Genomic DNA, 12614 nt, shown 5'->3' with positions numbered 1-12614 from the left:
CATGGTCTAGTATTAAACTATACTTTTACTAAGTAGAAGTCAGCATATTTATAATTGTGCGAATCCAGGAGAATACTGATATTTGAGGAAAATTTTTAAATGTTTTACCCAAAATTGGGACTACCTTTTACTTCTTTCTATTTAAAATATAGTGGAACTTGGGGCGCCTGGGTGGCTCAGTCGTTAAGCATCTGCCTTCGGCTCAGGTCATGATCCCAGGATCCTGGGATCGAGCCCCGCATCGGGCTCCCTGCTCCGCAGGAAGCCTGCTTCTCCCTCTCCCACTCCCCCTGCTTGTGTTCCCTCTCTCGCTGTCTCTCTTTCTGTCAAATAAATAAATAAAATCTTTAAAAAAAAAAAATATATAGTAGAACTTGGTAAGTTTGATTTTTTTCTTTTTGAGTAAGTTTTTTGTTGTTGCTTATCCACCCCCTCACCACAACCACCACTAAAGGTTTTATCAGAAACCAGTACACCCCTTCCCTGCTGAGAGCATCCATAGGTACAGAATTAAGGCCTTAAGATTCAATTTATGGAAGTATAAAATCATTGTCAATAAGTGATACATATTTTCTGATTTTGCAGTAGATTACGAAGACAGAAAAAATTAACATTTCTTAGATAAGGTGAGGGGAGTTTTCTGGTTTTAGTTGTAGCAACTTAGTGGAATACTTTAAAGGTTGGTTAATATTAGGGCTAGGGGCATCTGGCTGGCTCAGTTGGTAAGGCATGGGACTCTTAATCTCTGGGTCATGAGTTTGAGCCCCACGTTGGATGTAAAGATGAATTAACAATAAATAAATAAAACAAACTTTTTAAAAAATGGAAGAGACACTCACAATACTTCCATTCACATTAAAAAAAAAATATGTTAGGGCTAACAGGCTTGACTCTTGTACTTTTTAAAAACTCTCCTACTTTATGTATGCCAAACAAGAAAACACATCTCAGTCTTCCTATTTTTGGAGTTAACTAATATATTGTTTACAACTCTCAAGCATGCCAATAAGTCTCAGCATGTGCATAGGACAGACTTTGCTATCCAGACTATAGTTTATTTCATGGCAATAAGAAATAGGAATGCAAACTGGAATCTGGAAGCACGTAGCATGTATTATGATTTTTAGCCTTTCTTTATTTTCCCCAAAATTCTTTTTTTAATATGTATATAAAAGTCATAATGTTTTAATAATAAATTGTTTAATCTTTATCTTGATTTGACCATAGTTCATCAGATATTGCTTAAAAGAGAAGCCTGGCAATATAAACTGACCAATTTGCATGAAAGTAATGATAATAGCATTTATTAAGAGTCTTATAATTAGAAAACTTATTAATCTTTATGAAAAATATCATTCACCAAATGGTTGGCATGTCTTTTACAACCATTTTATTAAAGAGTTGCTTTGAGTGAATTTGTTTAAATGGAATTGTTTTCTGAATTATTTTATTATTAAAGATTAATGTACCTGCTAAAAAGAATTTAAAATGATTTATTTTAAAAATTATAGCTATATTTTATTTATTTTTAATGTCTATCCACATTCCAAAATGTGATTACTGTATTTCTGCCTTCTAATTCTAAGGTATTTTTTAAACTTATGTGCTGTTTCAATGCTGGGCATATATGTACATGCTTAAACATTGGATTCTAGCAATGTATACATGACTGAGATCATGTTAAGGACTTGTTTTAATATGGTATTATGTGTGTAAATTTAATATACTAGAAGAATTGAAACAAATAATATAACTTAAGAGTAAAATGTATTGCCTCTTTTAAATATCTACTTTGTAGATAGCTTGTTTTATTATGTATAACCTATGCAGTTACTTATATAAATGTGTACATCTAATATAGGCTTAGGTTTTCAGGTAAGCATAGCCACTATTAACTATATAGTGTAACTGAATGGACTTAAGTTATATTGACTATATTCTTTAAGGGGACTGATTTGGGGGAAAATATACATATATATGTGTATGTGTGTGTGTGTGTGTGTGTGTGTGTGTGTATATATATATATATATATATATATATACACAAAGAATATGCTAAGAGACTAGATCTTAATTTTTCCCACCACAAAAAAAGAAATGATAATTTTATGATGTGATAGAGATGATAACTAATGCTATGGTGGTAATTATATTACATTATATAAATGTATCAAGTCAGTACATTGTTCACATTAAACTTACACAATGTTATATAGCAACTGTATCTCAATTAAAAAAAATATAGGGGCGCCTGGGTGGCTCAGTCGGTTAAGCGTCTGACTCTTGATTTCGGCCCAGGTCATGATCTCAAGGTTGTGAGATCGAGCCCCTCATCAGGCTCTGGGCTCAGGAGGGAGTCTGCTTGAGATTCTCTCCCTCTCTGTCTCTGCCCCTCCCTCCCAACATGTGTGCACGTGTGCTCGTTCTCTCTTTCTCTCTAAAAAATAAAAAATAAAATTTTTTTAAAAAGTGTTCTTCAAAAAAAAAAGGGGGAATATAGTTAACATACCTAAAGACTACTCAGTTATACTATAGTTATATAGTATGTATTACAGTTTACATATATTTGAAGAGTTCTGCATTTGTCAGGTCTGATATGTTATTTCACAAGCCTAATGTCTTTCTTTAAAATAACAGTAATATTTTTATGATGTCCCCTAAACTGATAGCCTGCACATCTTAATGCATCTCAGTCATTCATAGTGTTTGTGTGTTTAACAGAACAAAACACTAAGTTGGTGGACTTGAAGCTAAAGAAGCTCCTAGAAGCTCAGCCACAGGTGGCAAATTCACTCTCCAGTGCTGCACAGAAAGCTATAACTGAGAGCTCAGAGCAAGACATTAAGGTAAACCTTACTTGTTTAAAATATTTGACTCTGTATCTGTGTATTCTAGCTTCCACTGGCACTTTATAATCCTAAAATCAATTTTACAGATTCTTCACATTAAGATTAAGCTACAAAATTTTTTAATGAATAGCTAATCAATTAAGTAGCAGTATGGTAATCAGTATTCATACGCTGTTTTCCAGAGAAACTACTACTTTAAATTGATGTGTTGGTGAAAGTAGAAACTATTCTTGACTTCTATATGTATTCATATTTTACTAGGAAGAATATTGCTAAGAGAATGCCAGCATTTTTTCCTATCATCCTCAACCTTTGACCTGTTTAGGTGAACTAGAATTAATGTTAATAACCGAAGATGGTATGTGACTGTATATAGAGATACTTGCGTGTGTTTTGTGCCAGTATGAATCTTAACTTGGGTAAGATTTTAGCCCAAATGCCACATGAGATTATTTTGATTTACACTATTTATATTATCCCCACGAAGCCATCCATCCCCCTTTTCTCACATGGCATCATTAATATTTCTGTAGCTTTAGGGCACTTCTAGTCCTGTATAACTTTTCACCCACCTGCGGATGATGGGAACTGCCCTGCTGACTGAAAGGATCTCCTTCCTCTGACACAGAGATGCTTTGAAGTCCCAAAACAATGACTTTCATTGCTTTTCCCTTATACTGTTGGTTTCTATAAATTGGTGATGAAAGTGTGTGGCATCACCAGAGGACTTCTGGTCTCTGTCTTTGAACAAAAGGAAGCCTGGATCAGGTCTGATTTTTTGCGTTCAATTTAGCTTTCTGCGGTGGATTTAATGCAGAATGACGCTGGCCTAAGAATAATACAATGGATTGAAAAGGCTAACTGAATTAGTGGGTTTAGAGGAATACATTTGTAAAGTGGCAGAAGTCCCTAGTCATAAAAACGTTTCTTAAGATGGGATTTGCTGGCTAATCGCACTGATATTTTAGCACATTGCCAGGCCTCAAAAAATTTAGCCCTGTTTGTTTATTTTGGTAAAGACTTGAGTTTTAAACTATTGGGCAATTATTATAATGATAACAGTAAGAATACACACTTTTCTTAAACAAACAAGCAAATAAATAATAGCCAAAATTGTTTCTGTCCTAGCTGAATAGCTAGTGTACTATAAGCATGATCCCAATGATAAAGATATTATGTAAGTTCAAAAATAAAACAGAGGTATTTTTATTCTTAAGTTTTAATTGTCTAAATAGATGAAATTGGTTTTGCTTTCTAAAAAAAGTTCTTATGTGGTGATTTTTAAAGTTATTTCATCAAAAGGTGTGCTTTAAACAGCTTGTCCTTGTGTAAATCTTTTTGGTTAAGATTTTTTAAATGGTGCTTATAAAGAACATATAGAGTCCATCTGTTCTCTTGAAGCTTTCAGCATTGATTTGGGGTTTTATTTTTTTTTTTTAATAAAATGCAGTTTACACATTTATAAATGAGGCATTCTGTGTTTGTGGAAAAGGATAAACTGTTACCTTCCCTTGAGGATTCTGTATCCCGGGCCTCCTTGAGGCTAGAGAATAGGCCATTGGAGGACTCCCTCATTACTGATTGTCTCAATGCAGAGGAAGGGCAAAGTCTTGGTAGCTTTTGATAACCAGTTTCAGCATTCAGCAGGCTTAGCTATTAGTCATGCATCTTAGCCTTTCCCTATTTACTTTCAAAACACTTAATAAAAATAATAAAAGATTAGGTATAAAATGAAATATTTGTTTGGTACACAGCACCTCGGTATCTGCAGCTTCCACACACCACAGTAGTTCAGTCTTCTGGGATATTTCTTGTTGATAGAACCATTTGAATTTGTTACCAGTATTAACATAGGAAGCTCTGGAAAAGATAATTGTAGTTTCCTTAGCTGTAAAGGGCTTACTTACAAATCTGGCTTTGGAAAGTTATAGCTGATGAAATGCAGTTCAGTGGGGTAGTATTATAATCCTACCTTTTAGCCTTCATCCAGCATTAGTGGTTTATCTCAATGGGCATAAAATTAGAAACTAGTTCTTCTTGTCATACAAGTCTGTGGGACTGTACAAACTGAGGGGGCAGAATAGTGGGGGAATAGAAAGAAACTACATGGCTTTTAAATGATAGATATCATTGGGAGAAGACACAGGTTTGCAGTGTCTAATTGAATCAAAGTTATCAAGAGTGATCCTCCGGCTAAACCATGTCTCCCAAAGTTTTGGTTACAGGCAACAGAACTTGTAGTTGAACTATTTAGAGCTCTTTAAAATCCTTTTTCTTTCAAAAAGTTTCTGACTTGGCATTATCTTAAACCAGTAGAAGTTGTTTTACTTATATGTAATTTCATGTTTATACAATCAAGACTGTCTTACTATGTTTTACTTTTAGAATGGCACAGAAGATCTCCGGACTGAGCGATTACAAAAAGCAGCAGAACGTTTTAGAAATCCTGTTGTGTTCAGCAAGGATTCTACAGTCAGAAAAACTCAACTTCAGTCTTTCAGTCAATATGTTGACAATAGACCAGGTAGGAACATTTTTAGAAATGTTTTCCCATCTTATGATTTAATAGTATTTAGCTTTATATATAAATATATATATATTTATATATATATATAAAAGCTGATAATGTAAATCCACATTTCAATACACAAATATCAAGCTTTATAATAATTTTACATGTCTTCCCCCCCCCTTTTTTTTTTAAGAGATGAAAAGGCAGAGATCAATACAGGAAGATACAAAGAAAGGAAATGAGGAGAAGGCAGCGATAACTGAAACTCAGAGGAAGCCATCAGAAGATGAAGTGCTTAATGTATATTAATTTTTTGTGTGGTTTCATGATTGCTGATAATTCCAAACTGTATGTGGAAATAGTGCCTTTATTTGTTAAAATGAGATGTTAGGTTTTTTAAGATGTCAATCTCCAGTGCATTCAAAGCAGAGTGAGAGGGGTGCACTGTTGAATTAGTCTGCAGTGTGGTGATAATTGTCAGATAAAAAAAATGAATTTTTCAGAGTTCCACAGCCCCAGCTTCCTTGAGACATTTCCATCAGGGCACTTCCCATAAAGAGATTCCAGTATTGATCTACCGGGAGGATTTTAATTATTACAATAGCAGATACCGCAGAGCTGCAGTTAGAGGGAAAAGTCACATGAGACCTGCTAGAATTTCTCAGCCAACCCATTTTGTTGGCTTGGGTTAATGGGTGTTCAACCTTTCCATTATCCAGATCAGCCGTGAATTACTAGCTGAATGATGTTTGCATTAATATAATATATATGGTAATTTCTTCACTTAATTAACGGGGAGGTTCAGCTCAGTAGGGGTATGGGCTGATCATGTGTAAAATTGATTTGTGAGGGAAATATTTGATAGACCGCAGGGAGAAAGCTGCTTTTGATGGACAGCTGCGGGACAGAAGCAGGAAGAGCAAGTTTTAACTTGAATTTTTGTCTGGAAGCATAGCTCTCTGTAGTGGTGCTACTTTTTTATTATCTATAGTTTGTGTAAAATATTTTCATTGTTTTTACTGTTAAAATAGTCTTTGTTGGGTTTTTTAATCCTTGTAAGTGCACTCAGAATTACAAATAAAAAATTAGGGTCCTAAAAACTTCTTACTTTTAAGTTGTACTAAGACAGATTTTAGTATATAGAACAGCTCACTGATCTATCATGATGGAATATTTGGTATAATTTGTAAGTTGCAGAATACTTGAGTATACTATATACTTACACACTAAAGAAATCTGGTTATAAACTTTTTTACTATTTTTAACTGAGCCAGTCAGTAGAAACAATGAAGTTTATGTATTGCTTATCATTTTTGCTTTCTTATATCTTTCTTACTCATGTTGTCTTTGCAGACTACTATGTTTGTTTTGTCCCTTTGGATGGGAATGAAAAAGGTCCTTTTTGAAAATGCTCTGCTGTATGGCAGATAGATACAAAAAGCATTCACCAGGTTATTCCAGATTTTAAAATTACCATTGGCATATATTGTTATAATTTTTGTTATATTTTATATTGAGATTGGAGAATATCCATTTTTATGAATCTTAAAAAAATACAGTAATTTATTTGATATGCTATCCTGAGCAACTGTCAGTTTTATGATTTTGTAAAATATATTTCACCTTTAAGTTTGTCAGCTACCATAATCAATTTAACAGTAAGCTGGTATAAATTGAGTTCACGTGTGAATTTACTAGTTCCAAAGATACATAAATTACACATATGGTTAGATATGTTTATTGATCATGAGAATTCCAAAATATGCTCATAATTCTTAATTTTGTTTCTTGTTTAAGGAGTACTAAAAGATAATTCCTCATGGCTTCTTACGGATTAATATGCTTCTAGGTAGGGAAGGGATTTGATAGAAGAGATTGTTCACATTTGTTTCTGTGAATACATAATGTTATAAGTGCTGATGTTAGTAGTGGTGGTGGTGAAAGTAATCACTCAAGCATTTCTTCAGTATTCCTCAGCTACATAGGAAACTTAGTTCTAGAAATGTCACAAGGTAAGCTGGTATTCCAAAGGGAGCTATAATTAATCCATTTGTAACTATTCCATAGATAATAACCCTGCCCCCTAATGATTTAAATGTGTAATATGAAAGTAAAAATTAAGACTATACTGGTACATTATAATAGAACTGCTACTTCAAATAAAACTTCTAAGGATAATTTTTTAAACACGGATGACTGTAAAAGTAAAATTTCAAATTGAAATCTAAATTTGGTTAGATGGAAGATTAACCAAATCAGTCTACAAGTTGCATTAGAGCTTATGTAGCAAGGTTTGAAACCACCTGTCAAGTTAGAATTCGCAGCTACAATAATTAGTGATACATCAACAGAATGACATGTTCAAGTACAGGAGCCAGCTGGAGGGAAAACTGGAGATACTCAAAACTTCTCTTTTATCGTTTTTAAAAAGTATTTTAAATAGTATATTTACTATAAAATCAAGAAATGTGTCTCTTTAATTTTGTATTTTTGTAAGAACAAATCTGGGTGTTTTTTTTTTTTTTTTTTTCAGAATAGATACTTTAAGAATCATTTCCTTAGTAAAGCTCCATTTTTTTTTTTTATATTGCACATTTGAATGAAAGGTGTCATTGGTATTTGTTTTGACAGTCACCAAGGGGAAAATTATCTTCCATCCTTGTCCATCCTTAAATAACTCTGACTTTAGGGAGAATTTTTTTTCTCAGGGCTAACTTTTTAAATATGGCAAATCTGGTTGTTGAATTATAATATGAAACAGCTGAGATTTTCTCTGTTTACAAAAGTTTTGTTATACATAACATATAGGAAAATTTTTTGAATCATAGGGAGTTGCTTTTTCATACTAAGGGTGATACTAACAGTGTATTTGGTTCTCTAGGTAAGTGCTTTACTAAGTGTTTGTAGAAAGGAAAAATGCAACTTACAAGTGATTTTTTTTTCCTTCCTGTTTGTTCTCGTTAACAGAAAGGGTTCAAAGACACCAGTCAGTATGTTGTAGGAGAATTGGCAGCACTAGAGAATGAGCAAAAGCAAATTGACACCCGTGCCGCGCTGGTGGAGAAGCGCCTTCGCTATCTCATGGACACAGGTACGGTGCCCAATTACACTGTAAACAGTTTTGGCAAATTGAGCGTTCACAAACTCTTATAGAGTTTTGGAAGTGTGAATCTTTGAAGCCTGAATGTTCAGCAGAACTGCCTTGAAAATAAAAAGGCTGCGATTTGCAGCCACCTCTCTGGGCCCTGGTGATAAGAGTGCCTTCATGGGAAGTGATAACTCGCCCTGATACCGTGTGAGCCAGCACTATTGAACAGTGTGCTCATCCATGCAGAGTTGGAATACACATCTGTGCCTCATTGATATGCCACTGCTTAAAAAAAAAGTAAGATCTTCACTGTTCTACTGATTCATTGGGAAAAAAAAAAGATTTGGCCAGCTAAAGCCATGTACTGCATGAAACAGAGCACTATGCATAGGGGACGGCTCCATGGACTAGATCACTGAAATTTGAGAATACTATCTGGTTACTGATGCTCCACAGTTTTTTTTTTTTTTTTCAAGAGAACAGGTTTTTAAAAGTCTGTAATAGTTTGTCACAGTTGCATTTGAAAGGATTAAGGTATATAGGAAGGTTTATAAAAATGGGTTAGAACAGCAAGTTAGCTCCTAACCAGAGGGTAGATTGACATTTAATGCTGATTGCCAATAGTGATTGTATAGATCTAAGTGCACAGTTAGCTACCGGAAAAAAAAACAGTGTATGTGTATATTTTAAAGGAATATATGTATTTGTTTAAAATGCTGCTCCTACAAAAGGGGTAAAAATGAGAAATATATACGAATTATTCATACCAAATTAAAAGTAAATTATATTAAGAAAAAATGTCAAAATGTAAGAGTGGAAAATTCATTCCTTTAATCTAATTAACTGCTTTAATTTTATAGGCCGTGTTAAAGTTAGATTAGTAAAATAGTAAAGTAGGTTAGTAAATTAGTAATAATAGATTGGAATTCTTTCCTGAACTACTTCTTCTGTGTTTGCCAAAAATATATTTACAATTAAAGAACTCCTCCAAAAATAAGCATTTATATGGGACATTTGAAAATGCCTATATTAGTGAAATTAGAACATATTAGAACAGGAAGAGACTTCGGCTTTATCTGGCCCAGTGGGTTTCAAACTGTGTTCTGTGGAGCCCTAAAGCTTCTTCAGAGGCACCTTGGGGCTGCCAGGACAATAAGAGAGCAGAAAGCAGACAGGCGTTTGGATTTCCTACCTTACTTCAAACAGAGCAACTCCGAGTTTATTTGAAATAGCAGTCTTCTTGGAAGAGTTCATTTAAAGAAAAGGTTCTGCTTAAAATTAAAAAAAAAAAAAACCAACTTATTTTTTGAGAACTATTGCCTTCTTATTGTAGAGAGGAGACAGAGTTACAGGAAAAGCTCAAGGTCACACAGATCATTAAGTGGCCGACCTTGGACTAGAATTCAAGTCACCAGAACCTTCTCATACAGCATCCTTCCCACTATACTAGATTACCTAAAACATGTTTATCGTTGCCCTAACAACTTATATGTACGCTCAGTCTTATACATTTGTGTAGATTCAACAAGCATCCCGTAAACCAGTATATTGTTTCGTATTTGTATTTTCCCTTTGTTTTCTAAGGGATTTTGAAAATTTTAGTTATGTTAGCTGTATAAAGAAATGTAAATACCCGGTAGTGTAACTTCTATACACATTTTTAAATTATTACCTTTAAATATTTTGAGAAGGCTAATTTCTTTTCTTTTTTTTTAAATTTTATTTTATTATGTTATGTTAATCACCATACATTACATCATTAGTTTTTGATGTAGTGTGAGGCTAATTTCTTTTAAACACAGTCTTTCAATACCCTTTCCTCATTGTGTTGGATAAATTAGATGTTACTGTAGAAGGAGCCTTGTGCCACTAGGAAAAAAGCTGGAAATTTGGTTTCCTTCCCGTTTTTCATACTTGGAGCCTGATTTATTGAAGATTCTAACCAAAACAGACTCAAGTTCTGCTTCCCATCCCACATATTACTGGTGAAGCTTTGAAGTGGCCCCATTCCACCTACTGATCATTTATATTCTGAAAGACGGTCATGGACTACAGATTGATTCTAGAATGTCCTTGGGGCTTGATTTTCCTTACTGCATAAGACAGAATCTGTTTTACACTGGGTCAGCTACTGCAGATTCAGACTAAATTTGACTTGGTTCCTCAACTTGGTAAGCTCCAGCAATTACTCTGGACTGTATTGAACCTCCTCCTCCAGACCAAATAATTGTTTCTCAAGATTTGCCTAAAGCCTCATTAGCATCTGAAGTAAGAGATAAGGTGTTAGAAAGAGAAAGCATATATTCATCTTTTTCCTTTTTGAGGTTCCAATGCTTCCAAGTTTCCATTTGTTATAGTAGTTAGTACTTTTTTTCCTGATGTATTAGAGTTTTCTATGCAGTTTCTGAATCTCAGCCTCAGAATTATGCAGAGCAGATAGCATCCATATTCCTTCTATGGTGAAACTGAGGCTCGGCTAGGGAAGTGACTCATTTAAGAAGGCCTTAGTAGTAATGGCTGAGTTAGGGCTTGAACTCAAGTTTTTGGATTTTCTAGCTCTTGAGTCAGTCCTCTTTTCCCACCACCATATGTTTTTTACCGAACAAAACGTACTTTATCTGCTATTTCAATTTTTATATACTTCTAGATACTAACTATACAAATTTCTTTATTGATTTGAAACTCACATATCACAAAATTAACCATTTTAAAGTGTACAGTTCATTAGCATTTAGTACATTCACAGTGTTACACAATCACCACCATTTCCAGAGGTTTTCATCACCCCAAACAGGAAGTCTATACTTTTAATTAAGCAATAATTTCCAATTTTCTCCTCTTAAAATCCCCTGGAAATCTCTAATCTCCTTTCTGTCTCTAGGAATTTGCTTTATTCTAGATATTTCATGTACGTAAAATCAAACAGTAGTTGTCCTTTTGTGTCTAGCTTCTTTCACTTTACGTAATGTTTTCAAGGCTCATCCATATTGTAGCATGTGCCACTACTTCCTTCCTTTTTAGGGTTGAATAATATTCCATTGTATGTATATAACCACATTTTGTTTATTCATTCATCCATTGGTGGACATTTGGGTTGTTTCCACCTTCTGGCTACTGTGAACATTGTGTACAAGCATTTCTTTGAATCCTTATTTTCAGTTCTTTGGGGTATATACCTAGGATTGGAATTGCTGGGTCATATGTTAACTCTCTAACTTTTTGAGGAAATGTACTCAATTTTAAATGGGTTGCAAAGTTTATTTAGAAGTTGATTTTGCAGAATTGAGACTACATTTTCCAGAAGAAGCACTGTTTTTTGTTTGTTTGTTTGTTTGTTTTTAATAGGCTCCATGCCCAATGTGGGGCTTGAACTCATGACCCTGAGATTGAGAGTCATGTGCTCTACCGACAGAGCCAGCCAGGCACCTCCAAAAGAAGCACTGTTATTAGCATCCACAGGCCAGACAAACCCACAAAAACCGATTAATTTAAAATATCACTAGAATAACGCTAATAGTTGTCCTAGGCCTCAGTCTTCAGTTGCTACAGCTTGAGCATCTCTGGGTTTTAAGTATCAACCCCTTTAACACTGAAACTCTTTCGTCTTGATGGGGAGGAAGGTGGAGCCTGGATGATGGCCTAGACCACTGGGCATTTTTCCTGGCATGTCAAGAGAAGGCTCTAACAGGAAAGTAGCAAAGGAATATTATAGAGAGCCGTAGTGGATCCTGCAGCAAGAAGATGAAATGCCAGGGATGAGAAGGGCTTGAGATCCCAACTTCCATTTGGGGGAAGGGTGTCATTGGCAGAGACAGAGCAGCCGTGGGGTTCTTTCTGAAATTGAGTAAACCTAAACTAGTCTAATACTAAATAACACACGTGTGTGTGTATGTGTGTGTGTTTTCTGCCATCCTACCTTGTAAAATCCTTATGCAAATACTAGAGAACTTTTTTCCATCAGCTCTCTTTATTTTTTTATAATTTCTGCAATTTTCTATAATTTCTGAGGAGGAATTTTTAAATTTCTAGCACTTAACGTTTAAAATGATTTATTTCTTTGGGAACAGTAAGGCTTATTAGTTAGAAACGTGTGTGTTCCAAGTGAACATTTTGTATGTAAGTATGGCACTTTTTGTAGACTATCCATTAACCACCTAAAAATTTT

General features: G+C 34.4%; 1 protein-coding gene across 16 annotated transcripts in view; it reads left to right on the top strand.

Annotated features, from left to right (window-relative positions):
* EHBP1 (EH domain binding protein 1) overlaps window positions 1-12614 on the top strand; it is a 420362-nt gene that overhangs the window by 369358 nt on the left and 38390 nt on the right. For all 16 annotated transcript variants that reach the window (XM_032410868.1, XM_032410870.1, XM_032410869.1 and 13 more), the window contains 4 exons: window positions 2722-2846; window positions 5235-5373; window positions 5555-5661; window positions 8329-8452. In XM_032410868.1, the coding sequence (XP_032266759.1) occupies window positions 2722-2846; window positions 5235-5373; window positions 5555-5661; window positions 8329-8452 (495 nt within the window). The remainder of the gene's footprint in view (window positions 1-2721; window positions 2847-5234; window positions 5374-5554; window positions 5662-8328; window positions 8453-12614) is intronic.

The sequence above is a fragment of the Phoca vitulina genome, unplaced genomic scaffold (genome assembly GCF_004348235.1).
Source record: "Phoca vitulina isolate PV1807 unplaced genomic scaffold, GSC_HSeal_1.0 scaffold12, whole genome shotgun sequence".
In the NCBI taxonomy this organism is placed as follows: Eukaryota; Metazoa; Chordata; class Mammalia; order Carnivora; family Phocidae; genus Phoca; species Phoca vitulina.
This window is presented reverse-complemented; position numbering and strand designations above follow the sequence as displayed.